General features: G+C 46.9%; 1 protein-coding gene across 1 annotated transcript in view; it reads left to right on the forward strand.

Annotated features, from left to right (window-relative positions):
• MXD4 (MAX dimerization protein 4) overlaps positions 1-18713 on the forward strand; it is a gene marked incomplete at its 5' end in the record, with an annotated part of 54325 nt that overhangs the window by 20154 nt on the left and 15458 nt on the right. The window contains one exon of the mRNA XM_069073312.1: positions 17150-17264. Coding sequence (XP_068929413.1) covers positions 17150-17264 — 115 coding nt within the window. The remainder of the gene's footprint in view (positions 1-17149; positions 17265-18713) is intronic.

The raw sequence follows: 18713 nt of genomic DNA on the forward strand, positions 1-18713 counted from the left end.
GCTCTGTGTTCCCTGCCCCCCTGCAGCTGATGTCTCACATACCTCGACTTTCTGCCAAGATCACATTTCCTAAGGGAGTGTTCCCATCCAGTCTCCTCTGATCCTCACAATATCTGGGGAGACTAAGAGGGCAGGAAATTAGCCCCATGTGGGGCTCAGAGGTCACAATGGGAGTTAGATACTGAGCTGGGATTCAGATAAGAACGGCCATTTCCATGGCACCTTGAGGATAACTAAGCCTACAATATGGATACAGCTCATGCAAGTTCTGTGGGCCCATTTTAAGAGGAGGAAACTGAGTCTTAGAATTAGCAGGTGAGCCTTGTTCCCAGGGACCCAGCCGTGACCTCATCCGCTTTGGGGGACAAAGCTGAAATAGTGGGAGCAGAGAGGAATTGAAAGACTCTCATTAGACACCAGAGCCAGAGAGGACCTTGGCGTTGGAGCCCAGTGCTGACAGCAGCAGAGAGGTAGAGACCGTTATCCGCTCCTAGAGGAGGGGGTCTTTCCAGAGAAGGGTTCCCGTGCAGCCCACTGTAGTCAGTATTCGTCTTTTAGAATTCTTTAGAATGCACACGCTCTTCCACAGCACCCACAGCTGTTGGGGGAGGGGGTGACAATAAGGAAAGCGTTCACATGTCTGCAGGCGCTCTTGGCCTCACCAAGCCACACTGTACTAAAAAATTCTGTTCACTTCATTAAGCCTTTATTAAGCACCTACTGTGTGCTAGGCACAAGGGACAGGAAAACAGAAAGGAAACCAGTTCCTTCACTTAAAGAGGAAGTGCATTACAAGATAATTCCCCAGAGGAGTTGACAGATACTTGAGAGATGAGGAGAGGCCTCTGGTGGCAGGGGCAGGGGATACCCAAGCTGTCTTGGAGGGAGAGCCAGTCCAGGAGTCAGATAGCCTAGATTTGAGTCCTGGCTTGTTTACTTCCTAGCTATGTGACCTTGGGCAAGGGATGTGGCTTCTCTGAGCTTCACTTTCGTCCTCGGGTCCCCTTCATTCTCAGCCCTAGGAGTCCAAGCCTTGCCATTTACAACTGCATAAGTCCTGCCCCACTCTTGCTAGAGCTGGTTTGTGCTAGCAGCAGTGGCACAGGAGCCTAGGGGAGGGGTTCCCTACAAAAATCAGCCTGATACCCATGACAAGGACCGGACAGCTCTACCTTCCTCCCCTTCCTCCTCCACCTGTCCAGCTATCTCTCCATTTACATCCAGTCCTCTCAGGTCTGTGTGCTCAAAGACACATCTCATCCTTTTTTACATGAACATGCCCACTTCCTAGCCCCGGCAAGTAAGTAAGTTTTGCTGTCCAAGATCCCTATACTGAGTGGTAGGTTGAGGTAGGGGATCTGTGAGATCCCTTCCAATGCTGGGATTCTGTCCTCTACAAAGGATGTCTCTAGCTGCCTCCCTGTGGGCCAACATTCTCAGGCTTTACAGGGTGAAGAGCTGAAGAAACTGGAGCCCAGGGAAGGCCCAGAATTGCCCAGGGTTACACAGGTTATAAGTGGCAGAGCTGGGACTTAAAATTAGGATTAATGTGTCTGAGATTCTTTCCATGACGTCACCCTGCTGCTTCCCACCAGACTCTAACCATGTCCTCAAGTAATAGAATGTGAAATGTCTCAACCAGAAAGGACCTTATAGCATAGGCCATCAGAACAGAAGGGACCTTAGTGCACGGTGTCAGAACTGGAAGGGAACTGAGAGGCCCTCTAACCCAGCTGGCTCATTCTACAAAAGACCAGGAGTTGTGGAGAAGGGAGGTGACTTGCCTGAAGGTCCACAGCAAGTCAGTGGTGGAAATGAACTTGCCATCTCCTGCCTCCTCAGCTCTGGCTCTTTCCACTATGCTGAGTGGCATAAACAAGGTGGTCATTTCTAATAGCACTTTGGATTCTTGAGTGGGCCCATCACATCTTCTGTGTCTTGGTAGGAAATGGCATCCTTTTCCCAAAGGCCCTGCCCTTTATTCCTCCTTCTTCCTTTATCCTTTCCTCCCTCCCTTGGCTCCCTAGCCACATAATGCACTCTGGGAAATGTCTTCTGCCTCCTGAGTTATTTCCTTAAATTGTTGGTGTTTTGGCCCTGACCTCCGCCCAGTCCTGGAGCATGAAGCTTGTCTCTGAGTCCCAGAGCCCTTCTTTTCCTTGCCTGTCCCTGGCCAAGTAGGGGGACTGATTGAATTTTGAGAAAGTGAGCTCTTGGGTCCCCTCAGCAGCCTATCCTCAGCTGGGTTATAACAGAAAAAGCAGAGCTTGACCCATCCAAAAAGTGACCCACCCAAAGGAATGGTGAATCTCTGCCCCTGAAACCTTGGGATTTGAGAGACCAACCAGGAGCCATAAATTTGTATGGTTTATTCCCAAGCCAATGTAGTCAAAGCATTTTGTTGTGGGAAGGGAGTGGGAAGACTTGAGTTTGAGTCCTACAATCCCTGTGTCTCAGTTTCCTTATCAGTAAAATGGGTTATAATGGTACAGATATGTGTTATCCGCTTCATAGAGTGGTTGTGAGAAACATCCTGTATAAAATTTAAAACAGTAAAGAAATAGAAACCAGTAGTAGTTGTAGTACTAATGAATAGTACTTAATAAGTCCCTTTGCTTCTCAGGATCCTCTGTAGCTAGAATCAGGACACCGTGAATGGTAACGGTTTAGAAACAGTCACCATCCTCCCCAGGCTTTGTGACTTTCTGCTCTCTCCTTGGAGGAATGCAGTCTCCCTTTTTCTGCCTCCTAGTCCTGCTGAAGGCAGACCCTGCTTGGGATTTCCTTATATTGATTATCAGAGCTGCAAAGTCCTTCAGAGGGGATCTGGTCTAGAACGTCCCAGCATAGGAATCTCCTTCTAGAACCTCCCTGACCTCATAAAGCTATGTAGCCTTCTGCTTAAGCACTGCCAGAGGCAGGGAGCTCTCTGTACCATGAAATGATGAAGGTCAGGACCAATATTCCTTCAGTCAGCAAGCATTTATTAAACCCCAGACACCGGCGTTCAGTGCCTAAGTAAAGCTCACCCTTGAATCATTTAATAGTACCCATTTTTCTGGCTCTTAAGGTTCACAAAGTGCTTTCCTACCAACAAACCTGGGAGGCAAATGCCAGGATTATGATTGTCATTTTACAGATAAGGAAATGGAAACTCTGAGCAGCTTCTAAGCCCTCGGTGTAGACATCCTCCCACCCACACTTACTAAAACAAAGCAAAAGTGACCAGAATGAGATGCTTTGTTAGCCACAGTTATGCCAAGAGGTTTGTGCTGAGCAGCCTGGTTTTTATCCAGATTACATGGTGATGTGCCCAAAGCACACAGCAAAGGAAAGATGGAAATGATCTACCCAAGGTCACCCAGCTAATAGATAAATGGTTTGAACCCAAGCCTCCTGATTCCAAATGCATGATTCACTCTACCCTCCTGGGCTGCTGTGGAGTGGGGTGGATCTCTAAATACCCTGTGGGCTGCCTGGATTTTGCCTTTTCATAATTTTGGGGCAGTACCTGTCAGTCTCTGCATTTACTTAGAAACTCCTCAGATCTGGGCCTACGTTTTTTTTTTCTTTTTTTTGCTTATGTAGCTGTTTGACTCTGTGTGATGTGCAGCTCTTAGGAAGGATGAGGAGTGGGGACCAGGTTGGGTGAGGCTGGAATCATGGGAATCAGCCCAGGAAACAGCACCTGAGAGGGACAGGGGATACACACTTCCTCAAATGGCCAGGCCAAAGGGAAGTTGATAAAAAAAAATGACAGAGCTCTTCCTTTACTACCCTGTGATGTAGGTAGTGTATATATTTTCACCCCCATTATACAGATGAAGAAACTGGGGCTCAGAACGAGGCAAGGTCATTTGCTATTCTTTATGTCTAGAATGCCTGCCCTCCCCCCTTCTGGTGTGGAATTGCTGCCATTAAATATCACCCCCTTCACGAAGCCTTCTGCCCAGCCAACATTTTAATTCCTCAGTGGTACAGGCATCGTGTAATGGTTATGTGGTTGTCTCTGCTTTATTCCCCAGCTAGACTGAACTGCAGGGAGACAGGGACTTGGTCCAGGCCTTGTCTTGTCTTTAGTGTGTAGCAATGTTCTGCATACAGTAGGCGCTTTTAAATATGTGTCAGCTTGAATTAAAGGAACATGGCAGGTATAATAGTAGGGAGAACCCTGGTATTGGGGCTTGGGAGCCCTAGTTTGAGCCTTGGTGCTGCTACTTGTGTGACTTTTCTAAGAGAGCTCCTTTAGTCTCCATTTAATAAAATCTCCGAGATGGAAGGGACCTCAGGTCATCTCGTCCAACCCGTTGTCCCAGTTTTGCCTATGTGACTTCTCCCTGGACTGAACACAGTGCTTTGCTGCTTGCTGTGGACGTGACCTTGGCCAAACCCCATCACCTCCATGGGCTTCAGTTTTCTCATCTGTAAAATGAGGAGGTTGGGCTAGCTGGCCCCTGAGGTATGTTCTTGTTTCAAATCAGTGATCTTCTGCTTATGTCTTACTTATCAGTTTTTTGCATTATCCCCAATGCCTGACTGAATTGAAAAATGATTGCATTGATTTGAAATTGCCCCATTTGGGAACATGAATGGACCCTGTAATATCTAAAGCTGTACACAGTATTTTTCTCATAATAGCCCTATGATAGAGGTAGCACAAATGTTATTATTATGATGATTTTATAGATGGCTCAGGGAGATGAATCACCTGACCATACAGTAGCAGAGCCCAGGACTTGAACCCAGATCATTTCCAACTCAAGTCCTTGAGCAGAATTCAGGAAATGACTGTGTGGGTCCTCATGCCTCTGTGAAAGGGATGGTTGTTCCTCTGGCCTAAAGTCAGAGTCTGTCATGAGCAAAGCTTCATGTGCCTTTGTGTCCTTGGACACCGGACTCTCCCTTGGCTGCAAATCTGGGCACCTGTTGAAGAATTTCTCGGCTACTATAAGTCATGAAGAATGTCTACTACTCTGAGGAGAGGCTGCCGTCTGCTGTAGTGGAGAGAGGGTCCATATTGATCAGATTAGAGGGCAGAGCTCAGAGCAGGGGGTAGACGTGGCAGTGAGTTGAGGTAAAAAGCTTCCTTATCATCAGAAGTATCCAGAAGTCCCGTGGGCTGCCTTATGAGGTGGTGAGTTCCCCATCACTATAGGTGTTCAAGTGGAGGCTGGGTAACAGAGTAAGGAATATCATAGGGAGATTCCTATTCACATGCAGATTGAACTAGATGCCCTTGGAGGTCTGTGATAACTTTAAGTATTGAAGGAAAGTAAGAAAGATTCGGAGTCCTTTCTTTCTATACCCTCCAAGTCTAGAAAATGGCAGCGATTCCTGAATTGATCAGGCATCCCTAAAGGGTTAACTGCAGCGGGCTGCTGAAGAGGGGACAGTAAGAAGATTAAATGCTTCCTTTCTCTGGAGGCCCAGATTCTAGAACAGAGCCTGATGACAGAATCTCCTAAATTTAGTGCCTCACTGTTCTTTTTCCCAAAAGAAGTCCTTGCCAATCCTCGCCCCTGGAAGCTGCTGATGGGCCAGCCCTAGGAAGTAAACAGATCAGGCCTGCATTTCCTAAGCCCAGTACACAGTGTTACAGTTTCCCAGGGCCCAAATGACTGAGACGCAAGTGCCCAAAGCCGCTTTGTCATCAGGTAGTGGACAAAGTACTTCCAGAAACCACCGAGATAAGAAAAATTGATTTGGATTCTCTCTGAAAGCCATGGTGAGCTGGGAGGAAGAACCCTGTACTTGCTTGGTTGTCCTGGGTGACTCGGTAACCCATTGTTTGTTCCCTGGGGCCCGTGTGGTTTGGGAAAGGAGCCATCTTGGAAGACAGAAGGTTCCAGTTTAAGTCCTGAATCTGCCAGTTGCTAACTGTGTGATCTTAAGTCAGCTCTTTCCCTCTCTGTGCCTCAGTTTCCTGATCTGTAAAATGGGGAGAATAATACTTAAACCCTTTGCCTCGCAGGGGTGTCAGGCAGGGAAAAGAGTCTTGTAAATCAGGAGGTCAAAAAGGGGAGGGGGGGGAGGGAGGGAGAGGGAGACAGAGAGAGAGGGAAAGAGAGAGAGAGGAGATGGTGGTTATTAATAAGAGCCACATCAGCTGACTTCAGGAGGAGAATGTGGCAAACTAAAATAAAGTGTTTTTATCAAAGCAGCAGCTTCTGAGGTCTGTGGCACATTTGCCCAGTCTCTGCCACCTTCAGCATCCCTATTTACAGGCCTAGATGGTGAGAAGTCACACACAGCCCAGTTTCTTGTACCTTCTTCGTTTTTGCCCAGAGCAACAGATGCACAGTCAGAAGATGGGGGCTTGAGCCTAAGCCTCTCCCCCCCCCCCCACTTCCTGGCTGGGTGACGTTGAGCAGGTCATTTCACTGCTGTAAAATGAGGAGTTTGGACTAAGTGGCTTCTAGACTCTCTTCTGATGCTAATTCCCAAGGTCCCACCTCCTGGGTGATTGTGAGTTGGGGAGCTCGTGGCCAGAACCCTGTCGGTTTCCTACCCCCAGATCATCCAGGCTTGTGATCAGCCTGCTTCTTGGTTTGTGGCATTCCTTCTGTCTCTATTGCTCCATGATCCTTGATGTGATGCTTGGACCCTCCCAAGCCCAGTGATCTGATTGTTCAGGGTGGGCTCTTACAAGGATGTTTCCTCCTTTAATGTTAGCCAGCCTTCTCAACAGCAAGGACCCAGGGGCAGCCTGGCCCCAGCAGGGTCAGTAGGAGAGTATCTTAGAATGGGGATCCTGGAGCAAAGAACCCTAGACTTGGAATTGGGAGACCTGGGTTCAGATCCTGACTCTTAACCCTTAATTAGCTGTGTGACCTTGGGTAAATTACTTTATTTTCTGCCTTTTTTTTTTTTTTTTTGCTAATCTAGGAATAATGTTACCTGGCCTACCTACCTCACAGAGTTGTAATAAAGAGTTTTGTAACTATGAAGTACTTTAGAGTGTGAACTATTATTATTTGTTATTATTATATTATTATACTAGGCTTGCTGGTAAGCCAAGAGAAAAGGATTCAGTAGAGAAGAGACTGAAGTGATAGGAAAAGAGGTGATTGATGGAACAAGTGCCAGCACTCACCTAATCCATTAATTCCAGGCCCTTCTGTAGCAATGAAATCCCTTCTCAGCCGGGCTCCAACCCACTTTTCTAGTTTGTTAATATATAACTTTCTGAGCTCTGTGGTTCAGCCAAACTGGCTTCCTTTCAGTTTCTTACATTCAGAAATTCCATTTCCTCCCCCTGTGCTTTTGTCCAAGCTGTGCCTTATGCCTGAAGTGCATTTCTTTGCACTCCTGCTTCTTAGAATCTTCAGTTCTCAGGCAGCTCAAATGCTACATCCTATATAAGGCCTTTCGAGATTTTCCTCTCTCAGTTGCTAGTGCTTCTGCCTACTACAAAATTATTTTATTTTCATTATAAAAGTAGAATGATATGCGTTCACATTGTCTCCCCTTAGGAAAATGTAAACTCCTTGAAGTTTGGTGCTTAATATATGCATCTTGGTAGATTGGGTAAATAATAGCTCCTTAAGGTACAAAGACTTCTTCATTTATGTCTCTTTATCACCAATGCTTGGGTCACAGTAAATACTTAATAAATGTTTTAGTTAGATTGAGTTGAATAAAATTGACATCCTTGAGGGACTTTGTGGGATGAAAGATACAGGTGGTAAGGTTAGCCTTGGCAAGGAGAAGGGTTTGTTTGTACCTGAGAGCCCAAGGAAAGGGGCCAAGAAAGGCTTTACAGCATGGAGGGAGATGAGAAAATTCACATCAAATGGCCTTAACCTTCTAACATCACAGAATGCCAGAGTTAGGACAATTTTAGAAGCCATCTCATCCACCCCTATCTAAAATATGTCTTGGGCATAGGAGGTGAGGTCATCCATCTGCTGAAAGAGGGGAGGAGCTTGAGAACAGAGGAGACATAGCATAGGGACCTCTCTGGGTCACCTTAGCCAACCTTCCCATTTGACAGATGAGGAGATAGAGGCCCAGAGTGGTAAAGGGACTTTACTAAGGTCCATTCAGTCCATTAAATGGTAGGGCAGGTTCAGTGACTTCATACTCAAGGTTATTTCCACTGTACTAAGGTAGGTAGTATGAGTTTGTATCAGGCTGGCTCAGCACAGTTTTGTGACTTGGGTTGGGTTGTGTTGTGACCACTGGATTTGTCTGGCATCCTATCTATGAAGGCTAAAGGAGGTGTAGCTTCATATCCTATTACCACTGGCTGATCTTGGGTGGGTGCTACCAACAGGGACAACACAGAAAGAAAACTCTGAGACCTCCATTTGGAGGTAACAGCAGAGACTGCTGTGAACTGACTGGTCCTGGGTAATAAAAGGAAGAAAGAAATTCATGGTGAACCAGAAAGAGCCTGTGTGTGTGTGAGAGAGAGAGAGAGACTATTTCTTTTATGCAAGTTAATAGAATGATATAGAAAGGCCCCAATATGAATATTAATGAAATTAATCAACACATGGGAATAGAACCCCCAGAACCAAGCATGAGACTTTGAACATAGTAAGTGCATAACAAATGTGTGTTGCAAATGCTGAGTCTCTAATCCCAGGGTAGGGCTTTTGTTGTGGTGGGGGCAGGAGAAAAGGCAAGTCATGGTTCCTACAAGAGTGTCTGTCCCAGGGCTTGAAGCAAACTGAATGACCTGTGCTTTCAACACAGGTCTCTGGTTTAGATCTTCAGGGCCCAATCCTTCCATCGTAATCTTTGTGGAGTCCTAGAGTGGGAAGGGCCCTCAGGGGCCATCTGGTTTAGTTTCTTTTCTCCCTCTTTCTGAAAGGGGAGAACAGCACACTGGGTTTGAGACAGCTAGGCATGGCAGTAGATTGACTGCTGGGCATGGGAATCAGGGAGACCCAAATGCAGAGCCTGCCTCAGTCGCTGTGTGGCTCTGGGCAAGTCAATGAATTTTGGATTTCTGCTTCTTCTTTCCCACCCCTAACCCATCACAGTCTCTTTTGTTTATTATACTTATTTGAGTAAGTATAGTGGATTGTCTGTGCTTTAAGAGTAGTTTATATCATTTCAAAATGAAACTTTGTGTCCCCAGAGCTTTAGCACTGGGCAGTCCTTAATGTTTATTAAAAGAATAGATGAAGGTATGAATGGATAGATGCATGAATGGATGGATGGAGGAGGGAGGGAGGACATTGAGATGGAGAGGAGACTTTGAGGAGGTTGGCCTGAGAAGTCAGTTCTCTAGTTTCAGAGCCTCTGCCCCTCCCAGGAAAGGTTATAGCCATTAGGAAGAGTTTGGCCAGTTCTCAGAGGCCATTTGTTGGAGGCTTCCCCAGAGTCCATGGTCCAGCAGTGTTCCCAGGAACTCTCTGCAGTCACTTCTTAGGTCTCTTGGGCACCTGGAGCAGAAGGAATCCCAGCCTAAGGGCAAACCCTGTAGTCAAGGAAGGAAGGAAAGATCCAAATTTAATTCTGTTTCAGGTTTGAATTTACAATGAAGCTTCTACTTTCCATCTCCCCCTCCCCCAAATCCAAAAGCCTTAGGGATTAATAGTGCTACTAATAATATGAGCTCACATTTCTATGAAGCATTCTGGCTTAGAGGGCACTTGTGTTTATTATCTCACTTCATTCTCACAGCACCCCTGGGAGAATGGATATTCCAAGTATTATTTGTATCCCCATTTTCAGAAAAAGATGTGAAAGCTGAAGATAAAAATGGCCAGGTCACTTATCTAAGATGACCCAGCCATTAAGTAGGTCGAGGAGCTGGGACTTAAAATACCCACACAACACACATGTGTCCATGTGGATGGAGGACTCGATGTTCTCAAACACAGACTAGAGTGCTCTTTCACTTGGTGTTTCTAGAGCATGAAAGCACCAGACATGTTTGTGGGGTGGGTGGAGAGGCAGAGAGTGGTCCAGATGGGCTAAAGTCTACAATATAATGGGAGGGATATAATTCTAGAAAAATGGAGGCATGCTAGATTGTGGAAGGTTATGTATGAATGCCAGGAGGATGAGTTTGAACTTGACTGGGAAGGCAGTGGCCCACATGGCATAGTGGATTGGACATAGGACTCAGAGTCTCTGCTCCCCTCCCCCCCCCACCCATCTTTCTTCCCCTTTCTCTGGACTCTGTAGCCCAGAAAGAATCTCTCTAGCCCTATTCTGTTGTCTTGTCAAGTTAGAGATACAATGTGCCAAGGTTCTGCCTTTATACACAGATGAGGGGAAAGCATTTGTCTCGTTCCTGGCTTTCAGAGCCTGCCTGACATATGATCTGGGCAGTGCCACATTACTGGGCACTGGGGCTGTGGACTGGCAGGGGAGCCTTAGTGGCCTAGACCTGATAGACACCTAGGTCACCTATGAGGCCAGGACTCTGCAGGGGAGGCGCTCTGGCTGGCTCACTGACTGATGAAGTGGGCACCAATCTTCTGTGGTCAGTCTCATAGGACACACTGTGGTTTCCCCCTCCCTGTTCCCTTAAGGCTTAGGACCCCAGGCTGAAATTTTAAATTCTAGGCTCCTGAGTGAAACTTCTGGCAGATTTTGAGGACTGTGCCCCCTCTCTCCCAATGTCCTTTCCCTTCTTTTTCCTTCCCACTCAGTTCCTATGTAATCGCTAATGAGGTGTTAACTATAGCTTGATTGAGGCAATGCTTCTTCTGGGAGTTAACCCTCTCTTAGGAGACTGAAAACTTTCACAGCTCTAAGGGCTAAAACTCGAGAAAGAGAACTGGGCATTGTGGTAGACTGGGGCATATCTCTTGGTCCATATGGTCAGAGGAAGCTGCTCAGGCCCCAAATCATGCCACATAGATACCTCATATCCTGCCTCTGGGTAGGACCGTTCCTGGGCATAGGAACACCTGGTGGCAGAAATAACCCACCTTCCAGGGTGAGGGTCTTTGGGTAGCACTAGGGCTACTAGGCTAATGCGTCTTGCATTCCTGCTTCTGATTTCACTGCCTTCTCCAGCTTCCCTTGGCTAGCTTGTTAGCTTATAAGGCCTGAGAGCCATCAAATGTAAGAATGATGGAATTTTTAAAATTATAGAATCCTAGAGTCCCAGAGTCTTGAGTCATAGAACTTTCTCAGATTCATAGAACATGGACTCTCAGAGCTAGCAGAGACCATATTGATCACCTGGTCCACCTTCCAAGAGGAGGAAACAGAGGCCTAGTGGAGTGGGAACGGCTCCCTGATGACCGCTGCACTGAGTTAGCAGCCAATCTGGGGTATGCACCGAGGTCTGCTGAACCCTGAGTCACTTCCTGTTCTCCTGCTTTGTGTTGCTTTTGGATTCTGGTGAGGACACTGCCAGTGTCTTGGGCCCAAGGAGTGGCTCAGGACCTGGGGATTGCTAGTATCTAGCACAGGGCCTTGCCCATAGCAGATGGTTGGTGCTTGCCAATTGAATTGAAGGTGAGATGGAAATGGGAGATTTGGTAAAGGTGCCTAAATAACCATAGTTTGTCCCCTTATTTAGCATCCCACATATGCTGATCACCTACACTGGGAGAGAGACGGTGTGCCTGCCCCCTTGGCCCTTAGAGTCTAACAAGGGGGAACGATGCAGACCTCCAGTTTCCTTCTAGCTACATGTGAGCTCCTTGAGGGCAGATTCTCTAGTTTCTGTCTTTCTCCTCTCAGGGCTCAGCACACAGTATGCATGCTAACACTTGTTAAATTGAATTGGAAACACAGGTAACTGCTGAAGCTCTGCTTACCTCAGGGAGGTGAGGAACAAGGCACCCCTGAGCTTTGAGGGTCAGTATCATCCCTGATGAATGGTAATGGAAAAAGAACCGAAGGGGGAGTTATCCAAATGCAGAAAGGCTGGGAGTGGTTCAGGATGTTGGCTTATCTAGCAGTCTCTAGAAGGTCAAGGAGCCCTTCCAGGTAGATGTCTGCCTCTTCCCCGTGGGTTCGGTTATGTGGTTGTGTGCCTGACTAGAGGGTGGTGGGCAGAGGGCCTAAGTGAGTTGGCTCAGGTATTGACAGCTAAACTCAAGGTCAATTGGAAAGAATATTGTCCCCAAAATAAGATGTACAGGCAGTGAGGTATAGAAATCTATCTTGCCCTATAAGAAAGTGAGGAGGAGGGGGATAGGAGGGGAGTGGTGATAGAGGGGAAGGCAGACTGGAGGAAGGGGTAATCACAATGCATGCCATCTTGGGGAGGGGAGAGGGGGGAGAAAATTTGGAACTCAGAATCTTGTGGAAATGAATATTGAAGACTAAAATGAATTAATTTAAAAACAAAAAGAATATTGTCCCAAGACCTGAGCTGCATCATGGACTTTAGTAGCATAAAACATTCCCCTTCTTTGGGCTTTAGTTTCTTATTTGTCCAGTGAAGAAGTTGGACCAGGTGACCTCTAGGTGTGTGACGTTAGGATCGTGCTGCTGCCTTATGGACAATATCCAGGTCAGAGGGAAGCATTGAAACCTTCACTGTCACCCACCCAGTGTGGCTTCCTTGGGTCAGAGTTCAGCCATCAGCAACCTCTCACCCCATTTCCTCCCATGTTCAGCCATTGCCCATCCTGCCCATTATACCCAAGTAACACCTCTCACATTCACCCTCTTCTTTCTCTCCTCGGACACTCCCACCACCCTGGTGTAGACCTTTTGTCATCTCGTGCCTGGATCATTACACTAGCCTTAGCCCTGATGGGTCTGCCTACTTCAAACTGTCTTCCTTTCACCTGCCAAAGTGATGTTCCTCCAGTGAGGGTCTAACTTCATCATTTCCACCTCCTCTCGGTAAAACTTAGTTATTCCCCAGTTGTTTCCAGGATCAAATATGAAATCTTCGGTCAGACATTCGTGACCCTTTATGGCCGATCCCCTCCTACTTTTCCACTCTTCTTAGATTTTCCTTCTCTCTACATATTCTATGATCCAGTGACACTGACTGGCCTCCTTCCTGTTCCTCACAAAACATTCCATCTCCCAACAGCCTGCATTGTCCCTGGCTGTCCCCTATGCCGGGAATTCTCTCCCTCCTCATTTCCACTTCCTGGCCCCCCCAGCCTCCTTCAAGTCTCAGCTAAAATCCCACTTTCTACAAGATTTTCCTGTTACACTTAATGCTAGTTTAAAGGCCTAGTCAGGTCTCTCTGGCTCTCACCAAATAGGCCCCAGCCCAGGTTTTACTTGCTTGGGTTTTGATGGCTTGAAGCGAATGTAAATAGCAGTTGTTTCTATTCTGGCCAGAAACTCTGAGGGTCTTCCCCTCCATTATTGCTTCTTTTGTGAAGGCAAAGTAGACCATCTTTTACCCTAGTTCTTACCTAGACTTTACTGAATGGGTGTTGCTTCAGATAAACTGAGACCTGGGAAAGGCCTTAGCTTAAAAAGGCCTAGATCTCCTGTATCTGGGCCATCTCCAGTTGTCCTGACCTATGTCTTACCACTGGGCCCTGATAACTCTGCAGGAGAGTGAGGTGGATGACTTTGCCACTGTTCTGCCTCACTTAAATCCAGTTCACTTGCAAATCAAGACCTCACCCTCCTGAAATCATGTGTCCTCTTCCAGAATGAAAGACGAACAAAAACAAACAATAATATTAGTACCTTCCCTCTGTTGATAATGTCCAGTTTGCCCTGTATGTGGCTTGTTTGTACACAGCTGTTTGTATGATGTCTCCCCCTTGGACTGTGAGCTCCTTGGGGGCAGGATTGTTTTTTGCCCTTCTTTGCATTTCTAGTGCTTTGCGTGGTCCTTGGTACATAGTAGGCTCTTAATAAATACTTGTTGACTGTCCTGGAATATTCTAGATTAGCTTGTTCTTAGCAATTCTTAACTCTCTGACATTCTCTGGTCAATGTTCAAAGGTCAGTCCTAGCTCTGACACTTAGATATGACAATAGATGTTATCTATTCTAAGGTCCCTTCCAGCCCTGACATTCTGTTCTTTGGTCTCCTGTCGCTCTGACATTGCGTATCCTGTGTTCTTCAGGCCTTCCCAGCTTTGGTATTCTGTAATTCTGTGGAGTCCCAGAGGACTTTGGAGGATTGACAGAGACACCATCTAGTATTGGGGACCCCAGGAAGTCACAAAAACCTAACCTGAACCCCAACATTTCTTTCTTCCTTGATCTTATTAATTCCTTCACTGTTTTGTTCTTTGTTCATCTGTGTTTTAGTCACTGTCTGACCCATCCATCTGTGTCCAGGCAGATTAAGTGGCATTATCTCCATTTTACAGATGAGCACAGAAAAGTTAAGTCCCTTTCCCAAAGTAAAAAACATCCAAAGTAGCCGAGTGGTGACTAGAACCCCAGTGTCCTGGCTCCCAGGTCAGTAATCTCTGTAGGCCAGGCCATCTTGCCCTAAAACAGATTCTACTCTCCTTCCCTCCCCACTCCCCCATATTATCTGTCACTCTGCTGCCAACCTTCCAGACTAGTGAGGATCCTTGTTGTACGTAGGCTGGTGCCTGAATGTCAGACACACAATCTATCAGTGGCCTCTATTTGAAACCCTTCCAGACCTTCCAGGGCTTGTGCACCACCACCTCCAGCATAGTCTTCAAAAGCCCAAGGTCACCTCCACACCCTGAGGAAGAGGACAGCCTTCTTGGAAGAAGATAAGAACCTGTGACCCAGAACAATAGCATGAGTTTTCTTCTCTCTCCTCTCGGCTGTCTCATCTCTTCTCCCCCCCCCCCCCCCCCCCCCCTTCAGTCCTTTTTTCCTCTGCTAACAATGCCCAACCCCCACCTTTCCCCTTTCTCTCTCTCTCTCCTCTCCCTTCTATTCCCCTCCCTTCCCCTCCCCTCCCCTCCACACACGAGGCCAGACCTTACTCATATATCTGCTACCCATTCCCTGTGCTTTGTGAAAGGATAGAGGCCAGGAGTTGACCTTTGTGACCCAGGGTTACCTTACATTCTTTCTGTCTTCCAGGTTGCCTTCTACCCTCCCTGTTATTTTTTGTCTCCCAGCCTGGGAGTTCCCTGGGGAGCCTTTCATTCCCCATCTCCAGGCATGGTGAGAAGTTTGCAATGTCACCATTTTTGCTCTGTGCTCATGCTTAACCAGCAGGATACCAGTGTGTGCTTACGGGGTGGCGTGGGAAACATGGTCATTGCCATCAGTGGCATAGAGGCCTCCTACATGGAGGAATGGGGAAGGGAGGTGTGGAAATCTTGCCGAAGCTAATACCTGACTACACCTGTAGAAGAGCTGGTCTTCCCCTACTCTAAGAAGGCTGAGGTTTGGTGGTGTTTTTTGGTGTTTTCTGCATGCAGAAAGCATTTCATAGGTGGTGGTGGTGGTTTTGGTCTCATTTGACCCATGAATCCCATTAGAATTTGATCTTTCTAGAGGAGACATGGTGTAGTAGAAAGAGTTGAGTCAGAAGACCTGGATTTGAATCCTGACTGCAACTTACTATGAAACCTTGGTCAACTTTCTGTGCCTCAGTTTCTCACTCTGTACAATGAGGGGGTGGCAATAGCTGCTCTCTGAACTCTCTTCTAGCTCTAAATCCTACAGATTCTAAGGTTGGGTGGGAATTGATCTTGTAGCCTTTGGAGGTGGGTCAGGAGCCAGCCAAACAAGGCTTATATAACCATTTATGTAACCGGCAACAGATGTCAGCCCATAAGGCTCCTAGGGACTCTGGAACTGTTCTCCAGGGGGTCTTGTCAGACTAGAGGAAATATTTGGGGGACAGTCTCCACCCTCCCCTGTGCTAAGGGAGAGAGAATGGATCTGGCTAAGTTTTCCTTGTCCAGTGGGATTCAGAAAATGCATTTCAAATGTGTTCAAGAGAAATGAAAGTAGTTTTAAAAAGGAAACAATTTCTGACAACTTTCTGCCTGGGGGTGGGGAACGGGGAGGTGGTCCTGTAGTGTTCTACTCTGTTTGACTGCCCCTGGGATCCCCTGGGCGAAGTTTGGGAAGGTTGTTTCCCAAAGGAGATTCCAGTAACAAAGGCAAAAGGCCACCTCGTTGGCTGGACGGTATGAGGTGTTTTCTCTTTGCCTCTTCAGCATTTCCTTCATCATAAGCTCTCAATTTGTGATTTTTGGGAAAATGGTATGAAGTTCCTTCTGGGAGTTGGAGGCTTGAATTCAGGTTTTTCAGCTCTGGTTCTTTCTAGTCATATGACTTTGGGCAGTCCCTTCATCTCTGTACCTTGATTTCCTCATTTATATAATGAGAAGAAACCTGTATTAGATGACCCCTAGGTATCTTTTAGTTTGAAATGCTGTGGTTCTAGTCTGAACTATACAAGGAGGAAACAGTGGCAGGGGACTGTCTTGGGGAGGTAATGAGTTCCCTGTCTGTCCCTGGATATTTTCAAGTGAAAGTTGGACAACTACTGGTGATGTGTCCTTATGTAGTGTTTCCCCATTTACAGAGCTCATGCCTCACACTAGCCTTATGAGATTAGCAGTTCAAGGATTAGCCCCATTTTACAGATAGAAACCAAGACCTAGAAAGGGGTAATGACTTATCCAGAATACAGTGGTTATTCTGTATAGGAGCTGGAACTCTGAAATGGACCTGAAAGGGAATTGAGCCATTATCTAGTCTACGTCTTCCCACCCTAGATCCAGGGTCCTTTCACCAGTCTAGCTAAGTTGAGAAAGAGGGGGTCCAGCAAGGGATGACTTGTGTCCCCTCTGCTTCTCAAGGAGGCTGTAGAGGGTCCTACTAATATGAGCAGAAGATAAAAAAAATCCAGAATTCTATCCCTGCCCAGAATGCTTTAAGGTCCGAGCACTTTCCTAGCAAATGGCGCAAATAGCCTGCTCAGTGTATGGGTGAGCAAACTGAAACTCAGCAAAGTCCTGACTCCCTTCATGCAGTATAAGAACCAGTCATCTGCTGAGGTTGTCTGACTCCAGGACCACCAAGCTGACCTCTATAATGTCCCACAGTTCTGTGGTGTTAGAGCACCACCTCCAAGTTATTCACACTTCTGTGGTCTTACAGGTCACGTTCTTAAACGGGGGTCGGGTTAACAAGGTGGCGAGGGCAGAGGGCAGGTATGGAACCCCCTCCTGCCGCTGCCCTGCTGACTCTGCATCGGGAATAAATGAGTTGGTTGGTTTTCAGACCCCATGCTGGCCTCCACAGTCTGAATTGACTTCTTCCTCCTCCCTCTGTTCGTTTGTTTCAGACGAGCCAAACTGCGGTTGTATTTGGAACAGCTCAAGCAGCTTGTGCCCCTGGGGCCGGACAGCACCCGCCACACGACCCTCAGCCTTTTGAAAAGAGCCAGGATGCACATCAAGGTATGGAAGTGCCTTCCTTAGGCAGAGGCAGCAGCCTCTCCCTCTCGAGATCAGGTTGGCTTTGCTGCACTCACATATAGAGGATATAATTGTCTCTCTTGGGGTGGGGACTTTGTGGCAGCTATCTGGAAGCTTTTTAGCTCAGTTAGGTGGTCCTCATGTCCTTCAAAGTCTAATTGAACTTCTGCCTCCAGGCATCCTCCCTGGAGCACCAGAGCCGAGTTCTCCTTCCCCAGAACTCTTTGTTGTGCTTAGTTCCAGTCAATGAAAAAAACAAACCATATTAAGTGCCTACTAAATGCAGATATGGGCCTGGTGATGGACTGTGTGTTGTGGCATAATGTGTCATGAATAGAGCACTCAATTCAAAGTCCAAAGATTCGATCTGAGTTTGAATCTTGGTTTTCTGCTACTTCCTACTCTGTGACTGAAGGCAAATTACTTAACTTCTCTGGGCCCCTAGTGGAAGTCTCTTCTAGCCCTTTCATATGATTATTTAAAGGACTAACTTGGCTGAAAGGTTCTTCCGAAGGCTAACTACCAAGGGATGAATTAGATACTACTTGAACACCAGGAGAAAAGTTTTTGTCTATTCCAGTTCCTAAGAGGCTCCCTTACAAATAATTCCTTGTAATTTGAAATGGGCCATTTCCCTTCTTCAAATACTTGACTCAGCTATATGAACCTCCTTGGTGTGACTGTCCTGGAGAGACGAACTCTGATCCTTCCCTCTCCTTACAGGAATCCTCTGCTGGCCTCCCTGGATCTCCCTTTTCGAAACTCATATTGAGCTCACAGTCACTTACAATACTGCTTCAAGTATTTTCCCTGTTTTAACTTCTCTTGAGGCCTCCCATTTCCCCACCAATGCTTCCCTTTGGCATGGCAGTGATTTCTGGTTCCCAAAGGCTCTGTTGGCAGAGCACAGGCTCTGATAGGCCCTGCCAGAGGACTTTGCATATGGGCCCAGCAGTGGACTAGATGTCTTCCATCCATGTAAGAGCTAGCCCAGTGAAGTATGGAGAGTCTCATCACCAGAAGGGGGCCCAGCAGTGGATGACCTATTTTTTTTTTCCTCTTAGTAAATCATAGAGATAGGCATGAAATCTTCATTGGTAAAACCAGCACCCTTTCACATGTTCAGGGCCTCATGTTAGTCTCTCTGCCCTCAAGGGGCTTCTATTGTAGTAAGTATGATGAGATGTACATATGTCAGTAATAAAATGATTAAGTGCATGGGAGAAGACTGACACATTGGCCTAAAAGGTTTGATTAGGGAGGGCTACCACTGGGGACCTCAGGAAAGGCTGCATCATGGCCATGGTATCATATCTGGGCCTTGAGGGAATGAAGGGAGGGATTTGGGCCAACAGAAATGGAGAAGATCCATTTCAGGTATTGAGGAAAGCCTGGGCAGAGGCAGGAGAGGGCAGGAGGAGGTCAGACAAT

This window comes from Petaurus breviceps, unplaced genomic scaffold (genome assembly GCF_028583685.1).
Source record: "Petaurus breviceps papuanus isolate PSGF00001 unplaced genomic scaffold, PetGlider_PUasm1.0 140, whole genome shotgun sequence".
NCBI classification, from domain to species: Eukaryota; Metazoa; Chordata; class Mammalia; order Diprotodontia; family Petauridae; genus Petaurus; species Petaurus breviceps.